The 19,645-nt window shown below is 34.9% G+C and overlaps 2 protein-coding genes and 1 pseudogene across 2 annotated transcripts; 1 reads left to right on the top strand and 2 right to left on the bottom strand.

Annotated features, from left to right (window-relative positions):
• Nucleotides 1–7,906: 7,906 nt before the first annotated feature.
• On the bottom strand, nucleotides 7,907–10,470 carry LOC122609235 (RHOMBOID-like protein 2). Its single transcript, XM_043782294.1, has 6 exons — nucleotides 10,069–10,470; nucleotides 9,814–9,977; nucleotides 9,566–9,729; nucleotides 8,532–8,779; nucleotides 8,329–8,446; nucleotides 7,907–7,946 (listed from the first exon to the last, which is right to left on the bottom strand). Exons 1-6 carry the CDS (start codon nucleotides 10,374–10,376, stop codon nucleotides 7,923–7,925), a joined length of 1,026 nt encoding a protein of 341 aa, XP_043638229.1. The 5' UTR covers nucleotides 10,377–10,470; the 3' UTR covers nucleotides 7,907–7,922.
• Nucleotides 10,471–11,040: 570 nt separating this feature from the next.
• LOC122606536 lies at nucleotides 11,041–13,363 on the top strand (annotated as a pseudogene).
• Nucleotides 13,364–14,167: 804 nt separating this feature from the next.
• Nucleotides 14,168–17,704, bottom strand: LOC122606535 (respirasome Complex Assembly Factor 1). The gene is made up of 4 exons (XM_043779385.1): nucleotides 17,449–17,704; nucleotides 15,229–15,332; nucleotides 14,766–14,895; nucleotides 14,168–14,670 (listed from the first exon to the last, which is right to left on the bottom strand). The coding sequence occupies exons 1-4, from the start codon at nucleotides 17,563–17,565 to the stop codon at nucleotides 14,632–14,634; spliced, it is 390 nt and encodes a 129-aa protein (XP_043635320.1). The 5' UTR covers nucleotides 17,566–17,704; the 3' UTR covers nucleotides 14,168–14,631.
• Between the last annotated feature and the right edge of the window lie 1,941 nt (nucleotides 17,705–19,645).

The raw sequence follows: 19,645 nt of genomic DNA, 5'->3' as shown, positions 1-19,645 counted from the left end.
TTGCTTTGAAATGTAGATGCTCAACACATAGGGCTAAAACTTTGTAGTTCTGATCAAAGTCTGAATCGGACTAGAAACAGGTCTATACAGGTCGTGAAGCTACTAGAATTTCCAGTGAGCAACTATGTGATTATGTGATAATTGTTTGTTTTGTATATGTTTAAGACTTACGCAATCAAGGCGACTTGATGTATGTGGTCCTCTTCTTTGAAGGGGGAGCCGATTTAGACATGAATAAACCATAGTGACATGTTTAGGTGACCTACCATAACTCGTTGCATGCTTAATAGTTATAGTTTATGATTTTACATATTTATTGTGATATAAATTGTGATGTAAAATTGTTTTGAGAAAATATAAACTTGACTAAGCAATATCGAAATAGAGATTTTTTAATAAAATTGGAGTCTTACAACCTTGAGATACACCGGCTCACCCATTTGAACAAACTCTAAGAGAGATATAAGTCGGAGTGCGCTAGCCTTTTAAAAGGGCGGGTTTTTAATTGCGTTCATCGCAACCCTTTGCCCTTGCGCTTCTTTGTGCGTTCAAATGGAGCTACCGAGCTCTCTTGTGTTGTTAAGACTATAAAAATGATTTTATTAAATATTATGTTTAGAAGATATGCATGAATCTTCGAAACATAACTTTTTGATCACATATCAAATTGAATGACCCAATAAACTTAAGTCATTTGCCATCTAATTTGTCAAGGACACATGGGGTCGTTGTTTTACTCACTGGTACACAGTGGTAAAATGGCGATTGCATGGCGAAACCCATTCACTGGTACACATTGGTGGTCAATTTTGCACGTTCTTAGTTGGACGACTTAAAGCGAGTTAAGCGGTGAGACCTTGACCAGTGGCAAAAGATGGGACAAAACATGACTACAAAAGATCACTTGATGAATCGAGTGTCTTACGTAGGTTCCATACTTTCTAGGAATTGCACTTGTAATGCAATTACTGATCGTCACTTACCTTTTGAGTGTAATCATTTCTAGCGATCAACTGATGAAATGGTTGCATGTCAATTGGATCCTAGCCTTAATATAATTAAATGTTTATTTTATAAACATTGGGTAATTAATTTCTTAAGGATTTATTATCGAAAATACCGATAATTGAACTTAAATCTGTTTTGTAAAAGGCAACAAATCCTTCACAAAACATACACCAATCGAATTTCAGGTTGATGCTAGAAAGAGAAAACTTTCTGAAACCAATTTCAATGACTGTTTTGTCAATAGAAAATTGTTCTAAGAGTTGAAAAGAAAACCGATGTCATTTGAAACTCAGATACCGCTATTCCTGATGCGAATGCCACTGCTTTGCAGTTGGAAGCATAAAATACTCGGTACAATAGACATATTGAGGTTGCTTATTTGATGCTAGAAGCATGTCTCCTAAGCTTCAAAAAGCAATTCGGATTGCAAAATCTGTGTGATATAATCAAATAACTCAAGTCTATGTACGGAACACAAGTTGGAGTTAAATTACTTTAGCTAATTGAGTCACTCCATAACTTGAACACGAGTATGGGAAACCGGTAAATGCTCATGTACTCAAGATGAAGAGTCACTTTGAGCATTATGGAAAGGATTAAACTATGCGTATCTTCTGTCAATTCTTATTGGTATAAGAGATAATTGCAGATTTGCATAGTTGGACTTCATATCAAATTGATTGAGTATGAAGAAAACCTTCCAAGAAATCTGAGATACCCCAAGTTCTTATGATCAAGGGGGAATGGATTAGAAAGCAAAACAACCGCAAAGTTAAAGGCAAGAACTTAGGTAAGAGAAAACAAAGTGTTTAGTCTCAAAACCTTAAAAGACCCTTTGGAAAAAGGAGCATACGGCTAAAGACCAGTCTTGTCATCACTATGCTATAGTGAGACACTGGAAGAGGAATTATCCTAAGTATCTAGCTGAGTTGAACAAGAAGAAGAAACAAGTTGGTTTAACCAGTTCTTCAAGTATCTTCTTAACTGAATTATAAGTGTTGATGAGATTCAAATAATAATTCAATAGCAAAAGAGTCAAGTTAACTTGGACTCTATCTTTGACATGGTCATCTTGTTTAAATTTTGTCAAGAAACGCATTTAAAGACTTCAATGAGAAGATATCTTACAAATCAAATGATGAATCATTTGATAAATGCGTGTCTTTGGCATTATCATTAGCAAGAAACGCATTAACAACCTTCAATGTGAAGATATCTTGCAAATCAAATGATGAATCATTTGATAAATGCGTGTCTTTCGAATTACCGTTAGCAAGAAAAGCATTGAAAAACTTCAACGTGAAAGAATCTTACAATCAAATGATGAATCATTTGACAAATGCATATCTTGTATTTTCGGAAATATGACAAGTATATCTTTTCCGCATAAAACTGGAGAGGATTAAGGAACTACTTCGACTAATACATTCCGATGTATGTGACCCATTTAGGCATGTGTCAAGGAAATATGCTAGCTACTTCATTATTCTATGAATGATTTCAGTCGTTATGGTTATGTTTACTTACATAAACATGAAGTCTTTGTAATATTCAAAGAATTTAAAAATGAAGTAGAAAATCAACTCGGTAAAACCATCAAGATTCTTCGTTCGGATCGAGGTGGTGAATACTTAAGCCAAGAGTTTAAGGATTATCTTAAAGCGTGTGGAATCGTCCAACAACTTACTCCTCCATATACTCCTCAGCATAATGGAGTGTCTGAAAGGAGAAATCGAACCTTGTTAGACATGGTAAGATCAATGATGACCCGTACAACTCTCCCATTTTAGTTTTGGGATTATGCTCTAGAGACTGCTGTACGCATTCTCAATATGGTTCCAACCAAGAAGGTTGATAAGACACCGTACGAATTATGGCATGGTGATGTCCCTAATTTGTCTTACTTAAGAGTCTGGGATGTGAGGCACTTGTGATGCGCAATACGCCTGACAAACTTGAACCTAGAACTACTAAGTGCATCTTTGTCGGATACCCTAAGGAAACGATGGGTTACGACTTCTATGATCCCGTCAAAAACACTGTTCGTGTTGCTCGATATGCTGAATTCTTTGAAAAGAAGTTAGTTCAAGAGAACAGTGGGAGGGTTGTAGAACTTGATAAGACTCAAGAGGAAGATGTGTCACCTTCTGAAGATACTAGCAATCATCAACTTGGGGGGGAAAATTTTCAAAGTGATGAACCTCAAGTCGATGATAATGAAGCGATTCCACTTCATAGGTCCGAAAGGACGAGACGTCCTACTGAAAGACTATGTCTGATGGTAGAAGAAGACGTTGTTGGAGATCTCGATGAGCCTTCGAATTTCAAAGCTGCATTATCAGATCCGGAATCTGACAAATGGCTTGAAGCTACGAAGGTGGATATGAAATCCATGAAAGACAATCAAGTCTGGAGCTTAGTTGATCTTCCACAAAATGCTCAAACTGTTTGGTGTAAGTGGATCTTCAAAAAGAAGACGGAAATGGATGGAAATGTACACACCTATAAAGCTCGTCTCGTGGCGAAAGGTTATACTCAACGTTTCGGTGTTGACTATGATGAAACCTTTTCTCCAGTTGCGGACATAAGAGCTATTAGGATTCTCTTAGCCATACCTGCGTACTATGACTTTGAGATATGGTAAATGGATGTTAAGACTGTCTTCTTAAATGGTTACTTGGATGAAGAAGTCTATATGGATCAACCTGAAGGTTTTATTGATCCAAAACATCCCAACAAAGTATGCAAGCTTCAAAGGTCCATTTATGGACTAAAGCAAGCATCAAGAAGTTGGAATAAACGGTTTGATGAAGAAATCAAAAAGTTTGGTTTCATTTAAAATCCCGATGAGCCATGTGTATATCGCAAAGCTAGTGGGAGTAATGTTACTTTCCTTGTCTTATATGTCGATGACATATTAATCATAGGAAAACACATTCCAATGTTGCAAGATGTTAAATCCCATCTTGGAAAGTGTTTTGCCATGAAAGATTTAGGAGAAGCGGCATTTATTCTTGGAATCAAGATCTACCGAGATAGATTAAAGCGGTTGTTTAGTTTAAGTCAAAATGCTTATATTGATAAGATCTTGAAGCATTTCAAGATTGAGAATTCTGAGCGTGGTTTCGTTCCCATGCTAGAAAGACTTAATTTATCTAGCAAGAACAGTGCTTCTACACCTAATGAGGTGGAGTGTATGCGAAAAATCCCTTATGTTTCGGCTATGGGATCTGTTATGTATGCGATAAGATGCACTAAACCTGATATTGCGTTCGCGCAAAATATAGTTAGTCACAATCAGCAAGATCCTGGATAGGATCATTGATTTGCTGTAAAGAATATTCTTAAGTACATGTGTGCTACTAACGAATTATTCTTGGTGTATGGTTGAAATCCCGATCAAAAATTCAAATGGTAAAAGAATTTGTGATGTTGGATTTCAGACTGATAAATATGATTCAAAATATCAGTCGGGATACGTCTTCATTATTTAAATGAAGGCATGGTGGAATGCTATGAGCTAAAAATCACAGTTGTCGTGTCTACAACAGAGTCTAAGTACATTGCCGCCTTAGAAGCCGCAATGGAAGCAGTCTGGATAAGGAAGTTCACTAATGGGTTTGACGTGATCCCCTCGAGTAACTTACCCAATGATATGTACTGTGATAATACTGGTGCATTAATCATTGCCAACGAACCCGGAGTTCAGAAAGGTGCCAGACATTATGCTAAACGATATCACTATGTTCGTGAGCAGATCGAACTAGGTGAAATCAAATTACTCAAAGTTCACACAGATTTTAACTTAGCTGATCCTTTCACAAAAGCTTTGTCTAGGCCCAAGCTTGAAAGGCATGCCGAGGGCATGGGACTTAAATTAGCTAGTTATTTCATGTAAATCTGTTGTTTCAGTATTTGGATAAGGGATGTTAAACAAATTATATTTTCTATAATGAAATAAAGTACTTGATATGTTTGATTTCATTCAATATTAAATTGTGTCCTATATTTGCATGTTTAATCCTTGAATATTTCATTTAATATTTTTATATATTATTAAATATTCTAAATTGTCCATTGTCGATTAATTATATGGGAATATAATTAAACTAAGACAAATGTGAGTGATTGGTTATATTCTTGGAATATATAATGGATGGTTCCTACCAAACTCACATGACATCCATAGCGGATGCATATCGGACTACCCCACTAACGAACTATCGCTTTATGGATCGTCGTCATTAAGTGAAATTCGTAAACGGTTACTTTTATTGATCCTTTAACTTGAGATACAAGTAGGTCAGTATGTATGAATCGCACTTACTAGATGTAGTTCTAACTCACCTGAATAAGGGGGTACATAAAGGGCTATTTTCAGAAAGTGTAGTGAAGTATGATGACTGACACGTGTAGTCAATACATGATTTGTTCCTTCAATTTAAAATTGAAGTATGGTACCGTTTTGGCGCCCTCATTAGAACTAATTAAGATGTTTGCATGGTCGTGCCCAAATAAATCCAGATTGTTCTCGATTATATTTGGTAATCTTTAATCAGTCATAAAATGAGAAACATAATCGTTAAATTATGAAATGACATTGATCCATATTCATATTTAACAAGGTATCTGAATAAAGGGATAATAAATGTCTTGACCATTTGAAATGTATTTTATGATACTACACTTAAATTTTTTCGGGAGCATTGGCGTGTTGCTAAACGCTAACCAATGTATTACCTTCATTCATTACGAGCTCAAGTGGGAGCTGTTTGAATATGATCACGTAAAATGAACGTATGTCCGAAAAGTATTTAAGCCTACGGGGTCACACCTCAACATGAATGTAACTATAATTAATTAATATATTAAATGTAATTTATTAATTAGTTTGATCACGAAATGATTAATTTAAATAAGTTAAAGGGTTAATTGTATTTAAATTAATTAGAAGGAGGATTAAAAAGTGAAATATGGAAATTAGAGTTGGACTCTAAATCCATATTGGGGGCCGATTTTATTAAGGCTTTTAAAAGCCTTGATTTAACTTGTTTTCCAAGATAATTAAACCCTAATTATTCCCTATATATAGAAGGCTTTCACACAAAAAAACCTTCCTCTCTTTTCCCTTTTCCTTTTGGTCGAACCAAACCAAAATCCAAAGTGTTTTTGTTTTGTTTCTTGTGCCGTTCGAAAACACCAAGAACCATATATCTATATTTAATGTGAACATTAATTATGGTTTTGATTATTTGTTTTGTCGACTACAACATGGTGTTTTCGGTTCTTGGGGATTTCGTATATTAGGAAGATATACACAACGGGTTTGTGAGTTCGTGATCAAGTACTAGCATACATACATTCCAACATTGTGTGCACGATCGTAGAGATGTTTTATTTTAAACCTTCTTATTAAGGTTTCTTGCTTAATTCTCTCCAATTTAAGGTACATATTCTATTATTTGGTTAATTAATTAAACTACATAGATCTTATCTTTCGTTGCGTGCTTTGTGATTTGTTTGATAATAGTTATATAACCCAACAGTTATAGATAACTAAAATTTGTTGTAAATATCACTCCCTGTCTTTAGTATTAGATCTCATTCTTGAACCCCATTATTCTTTGATTAAAAAAAACTTCTATACCACTTTTTGACACTGACGAAAAAAATTCCTTTCAAAATGAAAATGAAAATTTGAGGTGAAGATTTTCAAACCGGCTTTTCATTTTGGCTTTAGTGTCGGCTTTCCAACCGTTCGTGACGTATCCTAGAGTGGTTTCACGGCACATACGGCGTCTGGGTTAGAGCATTATAAAGAGGAACGATATATGTATCCCCTATATTTATATAAATGATAACATGTGTTCGTGTTAATACTTATATTTCTCTCATTTCATTTCATTCTTTTATTTTATGATGTATAACAACAGTAATAATAATATATACAATGAAGCTATCTTATCTCAATATCTCACAAGTCATAAGATGAACAGGAATGTCTTCTAAACAAACTTTAGATTAGAATTTGTTGTCCCATTTCGTCACTCCCTTAACTCTCAAGCCCATGTAATGATTTGTTGTAAAATGGGCTAGACCACTAAACAGCATCATGCTATTAAGACAACATAAAATCCGTCGCCTAAGTGCCTAATTAACTCTATTTCGATAAAAATGAGTCCATGGTTAAAGGTTATAGTGACGACTTAAGCTTTTTTTAGTGTTATACATACTTCTAGCCTAAAAATGGACTAATCAATGATCAAACCTTAGGAAAATGATAAAATTAGGCATATAACCAAAATTTGTATATACTCAAATCATGTAACACATAATAAAATCCATAATTCCATACTTTAATATAATACTCGTACAATATAACGGTACTACAAATCTACAAGGAAAAAAAAATTCTACTTACCCAACATGTTTATGAAATATGAAAAACTATGATTTGTTACAATCAATTTAGATCATGTCACTCGATCTATTTGACGACTACCTAGCTATGAACTAAAACAAATGACTGATATCTATTTCGTAAGTATACTTAGATGCAAAGCAACGAACAAAGTTCCCGTATCGTGGCAACATCGTGATCATCTGGTAGCATGTACAACTTTGATTTTCCGTTGTTCACACACGTCAAGTTCAGCTGATCACCTAATCGTATTGACTAGAAAAGAGCACAAAAATTGAACACATTGGTTAATCTAAAATCATATAACAATATAGGCAAAGTGCACAAAATAGTGGTTTACTTTCATATTTACCATTTATAGTAACATGATCGTGAAACAAAAATAAAGGTTGAAAGATAGAAACGTAGCAGTTGGGCATCAAATTTTGGATAGGTGCACATCAAAGTTTCTATGAAAGAAATGCACACGAATGAACACCCACCCAAAAATTTCTCATATGCATCCTTTCCTTCTTTCCTGCCGTACACCATAAGAACAGTCAGTGGCAGAGCCACATGAAGGCGAAGGGTGGCCATGACCCACCCACAATGTCTATGAAATTCTATGTCTAGTACTATTTTTTAATTTTATGTGTTAGTTTAGTTTAAAGTTAATTGACCCATTGACAAACATAAACTCTTGTTCGGTCCCCTAATTCTGACTACCCCACTAAGAACAGTTTTATTTGAACTAATCTGCAAAAGACCAACTCCATTTGATTTAAAACCAAACTTTAAACGGTTATAAATTGAATATGAATTATGTAATATAAACGGTGGTAAATGCAAAGTACGTTGTTACTTTGTGCAGTTTGTTGCTAACTAGATAGACAGATATATGAATGAAGAAAATTACGTACGTTGCATTGCGGATCACAGCTCCATAGAGGCGTAGGCACACAACTTAGATAATGACACCAAGAACAATAATCGTTTCCATCAACTTTACGGAAAAGGAGTATGAATCCGGTTGTAAATCTGAAAAGGGACAAACCAAACTCTTAAGTTATGGATCTCTTGTTTCAAATACAGATGATGTTGGGTTAAATTAAGCAAGACTTACATCGCAAATAAAGCTATTACAGAGAGACCGAGTAAAATGCATTGATATAACTTGTATTGTGGTTTCATAGGGTGCCCATAGTAACCAGGGGGGACAATCCAATCAAACTGTGGTCGAGCCAAAAGAATAAACCCGAGCAAGAACCCTGTAACGAATCCTCCTATGTGGGCAAAGTTATCCACGTGTGGGAGGATCCCGACCATTAGGTTTATCACAATCATGAGAATAAGCGTCGTTATTGCTGTCAACTGCACGACATTAGGTTTATGACCATAAGTTTATCAACAGGTGAATTAGTAGTTTACAATTTCGACCAATTTAGATACATGGGTATGTAATCTAGTTAGGTTTGATCTGTAATGGGTTAAACCATCCGAAGGGAAAAAAATGGTAAAAGAAATTTGTCCAAGCAGTCGGAAAGGTTAGATACTTAGAAAAGTAGCCCAGTATATCATTTTCCCATTTAGATTGTTAATTATGCAGGGTCGGATTAGTCAGAAGATCTCTGTTTTGGAGGCAGAGATCAAGGGTTAGATTATCACCTCTGTAAAAATGGCCGGAGGTCCTCTGCAAGCAGCCTCTCTACCTTCAGGTAGAGGTAAACTGTCTACATGCCTCACCTCCCGATGCCATCTTCAAATAAGGGTAATGTTGTATATATCTCACCTCTCCCGTACTTCGTTGAAGACGGGATTAGGTACTGTCAAGATTTATTGTTATTGCCAAATCTAACATTAATCAATACAAAGAAAATACAGTAATATAATTGAATCAAAAATGTATTAACTATTGAGACATGTTTAAATTTTTGGGTTTAAATCCCGCCCGGTACAATATTAAAGAATAGAGAGAAAAATGAATGGTTGAAATTTGATACCATAATATTGATAAAAACAAAGTCGCCTTTTTTGTCACTTTTATGGGGAAAACTTCGTTCTTTTTAACATAAATTACTATACATTTTTGACTCTATCCATTTTTTAGACCTATCCATGTCCATTGTGCCACATGTACCCAAACAAATGAATACATACCTTATTCGCGTAAACAGACCAATTAGTAACTAGTTCGGAAAGCATTGCTCCAAGTAAACCAAACAGGGCTCCGGATGCACCAACAGAGATCGATTTTCTGATAAACAACGACGACAACAAGCTACCACCAAGCCCGGAAATTACATAAAGCAATCCAATTCTTACTACATGGAAACAATTCAAATGAAAAACTATATAAAACATGAAAATCATTTTGAGGTCGTCAAAACATAAAAAGAATCACTCACTAAATCCAAACTCCTGCTCGAGACGAATTCCAACACCTAGAAGACTCAACATATTCGCGAAAATATGGAACAAGCCAGCATGTAACCACATGCAAGTAACAATCCGCCATCGTTGTCCTTCTTGGTTCACTTTATTTGCATCCAATGCCCCCATTTTTAGCAACCTATACAATAAATTTTTTTGACATTATTTAAAGGCTAATCTTTTTTATTTTTAAGGATTAATGAAAGCATTTTTTTCAATTACGAAATTACGTGGTGGTGGAAGGGCCAAGAAGGGGGTTTTCATGAACATTTTCAAAGGCAAACCGATGAAGGATATCCGAGCCAATGCAACTTGTAGAATGGGCCGGGCAGTTGTTGATATACATCGAGGCTACAAAAAGAACGACGTTGATAACAAAAATAAGCGGAACTAGCCATGGAAACCATTCTTCGGAAATTTGTTGGTTTTGATTCTGATGAGGGGGAGGAGGGTGGTGGGGAGGCAACGACGAAGGGGTGCTATCGACATTGATTTCGATCTCCGGTGAATCCTTGCTAGAGGTTGATGACCGTACCATGACAGTAGTTTGGTTTTTAAGATTTGGGGTGGTGGTTTAATCTTGAAATTTTGATGTTTTAGGTAGTTTGAAAAAGGTCAAGAATAATGTTGGTTTGAATGGTTGGCGGGGGAATTGTGGTATATAAATACTTTCAAGGTTTTTATATGAATGTAAATTTATGTATGTTTCCATCGTGTGATATTATGTTAAAAAAAAAAGAGTTAAATGATGAGCTAAAAATTGGTTCTATCTATGGACCTTTGTTATAATTCATTTTGAGCCGTTTAAAATGTTTTGTTATAATTGACTACAAAAATAAACGGGCATACGAATTTCGAATATGCAACTGATCATAAACCATATTATATTATCATATATGCTTAAAATCATGAAGCTTGAAGTAATCATAGACTCAAAAATCCAAACTACACGTATTAATTAAAGTGTTAGTCGTATCGATTTGTTTATGATTCTAGCTCGTCTAAATAACGACAAACTATTTAAACCTACACATAAATTATACGAATGTCTGAAATCAAGACTCTCGAAAGAACCCCAAATGATCAAATCCTATAAACATAGAAAACAAGACTATGAAATATCTCAAGTTTGTTTGCGATAGAAATTGACACCCCAATTGAAATACCCGCTTAAAATTCTAAGTTTAAAAGAATCAATGGATGGTATGACACAACAAAAGGAACTTGCTTTATCTCTTTTAAAAACACCCAAGTCAATAAGATCCCTAAAACACCTCAAATCCATCCACGTCATCCTTAGCCGTTTCGCCGTTGGGAACTTTATAACGTCCTGTGCTAATCTTGGGCTAGTGTCATATGTCTACCAACTGTTTGATCAAATGCCTCAACCAAACTCATTTGTCTGGAACACCATGGTCAGATGGTTTCAACAGAGTACAGACCCATGAATCCAAAACCGTAATGGGTCTTTTTGATCGAATGCGGGTTGGCCCGGATTGTTTTACTTACCTGTTTGTTATTCGGGCGTGTACTGAGTTAATGGAGAGTGTTAGAGGAGTATGCATACATGGGTTGTTGTTTATAGTTGGGCTTGAGTTGGATACTTTTGTTGGTACGAGTTTGATTGAGTTTTACGGTGGGTTTGGAGATATAAAGGCGGCTCGGCGTGTTTTTAATGAAATGCCGATGAAAGATAAGGTTGCGTGGACGGTTTTGCTATCTTCGTGTGTTGGTAAAAATAGTGACTTGGATGTGGCGCGCAGAGTTTTTGACCGAATGCCTGGGAAGGATCTTGTGGTTTGGAATATTATGATCTTTCAGTATATCAAAGCTGGTAATGTTGTAAATGCAGAAGAGCTTTTTCGTTTAGCCCCTAGTAAGGATTTGTTAACGTATAACATGGTTTTAGGTGGCTATGCTAGACATGGCGAAGTAGATACCATGCTTAAGTTTTTTCGTGATATGCCCACAAAAGATTTGGTATCGTGGAATACGGTGATTGGGGGGTTGGTCCGGGACAAGAGAATTAAAGAAGCTATGAGTCATTTTCACCAAATGCAGGGTGAAAATGTGTATCCGAATGAAATAACTTTAGTAAGTCTGCTTTCTGCTTGTGCTCTAGTTGGAGCTTTAGATATAGGAAGATGGTTACATTCGTATATTGATAAGAACAACACTCGTGGTTTAGATATTGTGGTTGGGACAACATTGGTGGATATGTATTCTAAATGTGGGGACTTGGAGAGCGCGGAATATGTCTTCAATATGTTGCCTAAACCTGACGTTGTTGCTTGGAATGCTATGATTATGGGCTTTTCCATGAATGGGCAAAGTAAGATGACTTTACAGTTTTTTGCCCGTATGAAAAGGGAATCTGTTATGCCAAACGAGATTATAATCCTTGGTGTTCTATGTGCTTGTGTGCATGCAGGATTGGTAAATGAATGGCGGACATTGTTTAATGGTATGCTTAAAGAACTTGGTTTGACACCTAGACTCGAGCATTATGGTTGTATTGTTGATCTTCTGGGTCAGGCTGGTTTACTAGACAAAGCTTATGAGCTAATCAAATCTATGCCAATGGAACCACATGAAGTGGTTTGGGTTTCATTGGTGCATGCAAGCTCCATAAGAACATTGAATTGGCTGAAGTAGCTATTGCACACTTGAATGAGCTTGATCATGAAGATGGGGGTTATCTTACTATAATGTCTAACATATATGCAAATGCAGGAAGGTGGGATGATGTGACAAAAACAAGACAACTAATGAGACAAATAGGTGTCGATAAGCTTCGTGGGTGTAGCTCAATTGAGGTTAATGGTGAGATCCATGAGTTTGGGGCTGAAGAGAAGATTCATCCGAGAGTTAAGGAGATTCGTGAAATGATTGATGAGATTTCGAGTCGTTTAAGGATGGCGGGACACGTTGCAAGCAGAAATGAGGTATTTTTTGATGTTGAAGAAGAAGAGAAAGATAAGGCGTTGTCTTATCATAGTGAGAAGATGGCTGTGGCTTTTGGCCTTATTGCAACAGGTAAAGGGATGGTTATACGAGTAGTCAAGAATTTAAGGATTTGTGGGGATTGCCATGCTGTGATGAAGCTAATCTCTAATACATTTGAAAGAGAAATTGTGGTCAGGGATCGTAGCCGGTTTCATCACTTCAAGAATGGTTGTTGCTCTTGTGGAGACTATTGGTAAATTCAAGTACATGGGTGTATAAAGTTAAACAGATTTGCTCATGTTTGACTTGTATAATGATCTGAGAACAGGACATTTTTAATCAAGATCAGTATCAGATCACCTGATAATCAAAGCCTTGATAATAAAAAGCAACAGTGTACTTTTAATCGATCAAGCATAGTTGATGAGATACTCATCATGCACATAAGAATGATATTGTAATCTCTGAATCAAGGAAAGCATCTTCTAAGCCAGCATCTCTCATATGCAAAAGTTCGAATGAAGTGAAACCTTTGATTGCTTTATGCCTTGCTAGATCAGTTTTTCTTATAACCAGATGTGTCGATTTGAACAGATTTGAGGGCAAAGAATCAATTTGAACTGGTCGAGTGGGTAAATTTTTCACAAAATCAATTAAAATGGAGATTTGGGGGTCATTCAGGTTATACGAGTTATAAGTGAACCAACATGTATGGTGTAACTTGTAACCATCTTCAGTGGTATGGCTGCCCTTAGACCACTCCCAACAATACACGCTTCACTTCCTTCATCATTTGCGCTAGCTCGTGACAACGTCAACATTATTAAACTGACACTCTTGCCAACTACAAATTCTCACTTCCTTAGTTCCTTTGTAACTTTTTTTACACACCCAAGATGCTGCCACTTTGTCACTTAACAGAAGAACCCAAAGTGACTAGGCAACGACTAAGCAGTGCCAACGATGCCACAATACTGAAGAGCTCTTCGGTACCGTTGGTAGCAATCTTACGTCTAAGAAGAGACAACGGTTCAAAACCTCTCAGTAAACACTTTTGGGTGGCCAGAGAAAGATTTGGAAACAGACTGTACATTAGTGCCAATTACTTGAATTTAGCCAGATAGTCTCAACAAGAGTCTCCCTGTGTTTACCCTTATGCATAAAATGCATGATGTAACTTGTCAATAAACATTATCATATAGATGCACACAATAACATAATTCATAATCAATGTTGTCAGGCAGCAATTTCAACAACTTGACTTGATTGGCATTTTATTGTCTAAAAGGTCCAATTTAAAATATCAGTTCAAAAGTAAAGTAACTAAAGGCAAAGGCCATCAAAAGTGTTTTTATGATACATGAAGCCTTCTAAATCATGCTATTCAAGAAACTAAATAATTATTAAGCATAACTTTTATAATCATATCTCACAAGCTAACTATTACAAGTAACAAAGATTTTGGAATAAAAGTTCCATGTCAACCAGACGTCCAGACCCGAGAAATGGTGTCTCAAACCCTTCTGATCTGTTATTTAATTCAACCCAATTTCCCACTTCTACTATAATACAATGATATGAAGAAAAAAAACTTGTTACTAATAATTTGAAGGGGAAACTAAGTAGAGTTCAATAAAAGTAATGTAATTGTCTAAGAAATGGTGATGAGTTCAATCCACCTAATATTGCACAATCAAGGAAATCAAAATTTTGAAGTTCATCAATGGGAATACTAAAACTTCAGATTTGATCTTTCAAACAAAGTCTGCCTCATGCAAATGAACTTTTCAGAATGATCCAAATTCAGAAGATGAGGAGATTACAGACACTCCAACAATCTGGAGGAATCAGAAGTGTGCCAAGCTGTATACTAGAGTCCATGCTAGCTGAAAGAAAGAATATTAAGGTGCATAAGAATGAGCAAACCAATAAATATGCAGTTTTAACATGTGGTAGCAAACGATAGGATCAATGACTTTACCAGAAAGAGTGTGACTGAAGCGAAAAGGCCCTCCTGGAGAAGAGCTCCATGACCACCAAGTTCATCTTCATCAACCTTGAGTATGATTGCATAATAGCCATAGATGATACCGGAAGAAATAAGCAAAAATCTGAAACCAACAACCAATGGACGTTAGCCTATTTAAAATTAGCATTACAACCCAATATGCAATTTTGTCTTCATAATTATATTCTCTTCTTTTAACGAAAGGTCACTGGCTAACTGCAGCACAAGTTTGCAACTAATATTCCCGGGCATTCACATTCAAATAAACATATCAAATTATTGCATAAAATGAAGTTCAACTGAAAGCAACAAAGTTCTAAAAGAACTGAAAAATAACAAAGTTACCCAATCAACCAGGATTCAAATAAAGTTCAACATGCATAGTTATATTCATGTGTAGCAATAGTGAGAAGGACAAAAAGGCAATTGAACTTACGCAACAAGCCAGATACCACCAACTAAAGGAATTGCACCCCAAAGTAACCCGCATATAAGGGCCACTATTTGCCGAATCCAATGAAGTACATCTCCTAATTGGTCCTGCAGTAAATAAATTAAGATGGTCAGTGACCCAAAATCTACCATCATATTAGAATAACGAAGAACCAATTATGTGACATCTCATAATTCAAATCAAGTAATTAATGTACATAAACATTTTTAAGGGTAAATCCAAGTCAACAGAGTAAATGAAGAAAGATAACTCATAACCGAATCAGAAAAGCAGACAGTAACTTAACATTCTATCTTCTAAGTCCGAAATGGAGATTTGGGGACTAACGTTTTCTTTATAGTGAATCATAAGGAACTATAATACTATCTGGACAACAATAGACTACACTTACTAGCGCAGCAGACTATACTGATTAACCTAACCGCATCTGTGAAGTACTTCCCTTGCAAAAACGGTTAATTCTTTCACAAAAACGTGACTTCAAGTTTTACATTTCAGATATATTTGATGTTGGTAAAATACTCCCTACTTTTTAAAGATAGGATAAATGGTCAATTACATTTAACCAGGACAAAAATAATCTGACATGTCGTCCTTGAAATTCCTTCTGCACTTAATATCAGCTCTCATATGTAATGGAAGGAGTGACGTAATTAAACTAATAAAGCCATCACATTCTTATATGTGACATCTCACTCCAGTTAAAAATTACTACTACCTTATTGTAATGACATGAAAAAGGTTGCTAACTTATTTAAGAAACAATTTATAGTTACCAACATCACTCCTAACAGAAATATCAGGATTTAGATTATTCATACACTACTAGCTTCAAAGTTGAACATAACGTACCATACAAAGAAACTTAATTAGCTACCTATTAAAATGATGACATCAGTGATGTGAGAGAACCAAAGAATTATGAAATTCTTTGCTAACACAAGTTTCTTTTGTAGATTATTCAGACTGAAAATGTCACAGAAAATTGATTATCGGCATGCTTTTGGCAATCCATGATATGTCACAAGTCTTGGTCTTTGATCATTATCCAGATAACCATCTGAAGAAGTTTCAACATCAATAGCTAATCCAATCATTGGCTTTTAATCTTGTCTAAATTATCTGTACTCCCACACACAGCTACACATTTTCTAATAATCAACAATATGCAAAACAACCGACATCTGATGATCATTATATAAGCCAATAAATCACTAGGAACTTTGTGATTATGGCAATTGGATCAATATATTAAACTTCAAATTGCAGTTGCATAAGTTCTTTTCGGTCATCTTTTTTTTTTTTCTTTTTCGAGATGCTTTTGTCCCCGTTCATCTAGATTTGTTGTTTTCTCTAATTTCAAGTTGATATATAAAATAGTGAAAATAAGAGAATAACTAATGATAAGGATATAAGAAGTTCGACTCGGAATAAGAAAATTATTGAATACTGAACAATCCAGTCACAAAAAACTTTCCCAAGTGACTTCACCAAATCAAGACCTCCGACTAATTTAGACCTCTGCCTAAACCTAAAATAAGTGAATACTTAACACTTTCCCCGGTTAAATCAAGAGCCCCATTTTCATAATAATTCAGAACTTTATCAAAATAAAACCAAACAACTAACATACTCTTTTTTTCCTTTTAACTCCACTCACAAACTCGAATTACCAATCTGAACTGAAAAGCCTATACAACACTCGCAAAACATCACTTGCACAGTAACCAAATCACATTATCGTGCAGACCAATACCCTGATTATCGAACTCAACTAAGAAAGCATCAAAGCACTTGCATCAAATAACTTAATAGTTAGTAGGACGAAAATACCAAATTCGACATCATCCAATTATTGTATCTATAATCTTGTCATCCTACTCTTAAGAAAGATCAAAACTTTAACACCTTAAACAAATCCCACATCCACCATACCCAAAACAGAACACTGGGGTCCATAACTACATCTTGCCCTTATATACACAACGCGTTTTCGGCCCGTAAAAACACTAGATCCTATCAATCTTGTAACAACTCTAAATCATTTGGTCAAACTTAATTGAGCTACTCACACATAATTCTGATCCAGATTGTCCAATTTCACAAAAAGTATACATACAAATATACAATACAGCATAATCATAGTATATAAATACACATACACATATACATATAACAAAAAAAAAAAAGATGAGAAACTACCTTGTCCCAAGAAGCATCTGGGTCAAACAATTTGGCAAGTTTAAAAGGAGATAAATGTGTGTTGTTCGTATGTTGTTGTTTTTGCTGAACAACTGATTTTGCAGATTTCTTGCTCATTTTTGTTTGTTTTTATCTATTATTAATTTAATTAAAGTATAGGGTTTGGATGAAACAGTTGACAATGTTGTTGTTGTTTGATGATGATCTCAGAGGTATATATATATATGGATTGTTTTTATATATGTGTCATGTGTGTGTGTGTGATATACAGGTATATATCGGGAATTGGGGTTTGTGAATTTTGTGATCTGTAAATAAAGTGATTGATTATTTATTTTATTATTAAAGTGATAATAATGAATCAAGTGGAATCGTGGTGAGAGATAGAGATTAGAGATTGCTTTATTTGAAAAGTTTGGATACTTGGATTAATACTTGGATTTGTAAAGTTAGATCGGCAACTAACTAAATCTATAGTTTGGACATTTAGGTTTGCATAGTGATTATCGATTTATTGTAGTGTTTAGCTGTTGAATAATGTTAATAATGTGTCTGGTGGTAGTGATAACGGCAGTGGTGGTCATGACGGTAGCGATGGCGATGGGTGGTAGTGGTGGTGGCGGTGACAGCGTGAATGCGTGATTATTAATGAAAGCGTTATTGATGGTAAAGAGATAATGTAGTTATTATAAGTATATTAAGTGGAGATTTTCAAATTGATAAATTAAACTGATAAGAACTTTGGATATATCAAGTTTTTTTTTTTTAGAAGATTGAAAGAAGTCATATGTTTTATAAGGTGGTATAAATATAATTAATTTTAAATATTAGGTATTATAAAATAAGTATTAAAATATAACAATCAGATAAGATTTTGACAGTTTAATCATTATAATATAACACATATATATACATTAGTACACAATAATTTTCATGATATATAACAATTTTTAGAAGAGAAAAAAAATGGTTTTATTTGTTTTTATCTAATATTTTTTATGTGAACAAAAACCTTACATCTAATTTGTTCGCTTCTTATTCTTTACCGACTCTTTTTCTATTTAATACGAGTATGTTATTGGCATTAAAATGCTTCGAAAGGCCACAGTAAATTGTTTTTTTGAAAGGCATTAACGAATAACAAACTAACACCTTTTATCACATTTGTATGTAACACATAAGATAGAAAACGAAATTATGAAAAACCCCAAGACCAAATTGTTATCAATATCTTCTATCTTGTAAGTTGTGACAATTTGTTTAGCGATCCCGTTGTGGGCTAATCTACCAAATGGAAAGTCCAGTTACTTTGAAATCTGACGTTATTGGGCTTAAAAGTTAGAGCCCAATTCCAACCAAATCACTTACCCGGTAACCTCTCCACCATTTTACTGGTATCATTGTATTTTTTGTATGCATTCTTGTCAAATGCCTATATGAAAAAAATTCTCTCTAAAGTCTACCCCTCGATACAGGGACGAGTATATATATATTATATATATATTTCCATATCTCTCCTTTGACGAAACTGGGTACCATTGTTATAGGAGAAAAGTGAGTATGGACCCAAGTTTGATGAAAAATCCTCTGCATACCAATATTTTAATATTTTGAATAAGTGTTTGGCCTCATGATTTTTATGGTTTAAAAAAGGGAAGTGATATTCGTACCATTTGTTTTGATTGATGTACCACACTTGTGTAATACTGGTTTGTACAGTCAGCTGTAAAACTTGTACATTGTGGTACATCAATCAAAAACAGTGGTACGAATATCACTTCCCTTTAAAAAAGGTATGTGAGGGATTTTTCACCTAACTTAAATGCCTAACAGCCTCATATTCCCTTCACTTTGTTATAATCCCAATACAATACAATCATAACACATAAATTGATCTTTACCATTTTTTTTAATCCTGACTTGACTTCCACTTGCCAACTATACCCAATTGGGAAGTGATATTCGTACCATTTATTTGATGTACCACAAATATGCATTACCGGCTTGAACTGTCAGTTATACAATATGTACACTGTGATACATTACTTAAAGATAGTAGTAAGAATATTACTTCCCATACCCAATTACCCACTATATATTCATTATATATATTGTCTACATTGCTTCGTACCATTTTTTTTTAATCTCTTACAAAAAAAAATTAATGAGTTAATAGAACAAATCTCTACTCCTAATA

This window comes from Erigeron canadensis, chromosome 7 (genome assembly GCF_010389155.1).
Source record: "Erigeron canadensis isolate Cc75 chromosome 7, C_canadensis_v1, whole genome shotgun sequence".
Lineage (NCBI taxonomy): Eukaryota > Viridiplantae > Streptophyta > Magnoliopsida > Asterales > Asteraceae > Erigeron > Erigeron canadensis.
The sequence above is the reverse complement of the archived record's forward strand: the minus strand, read 5'-3'. Positions and strand labels throughout refer to the sequence as shown.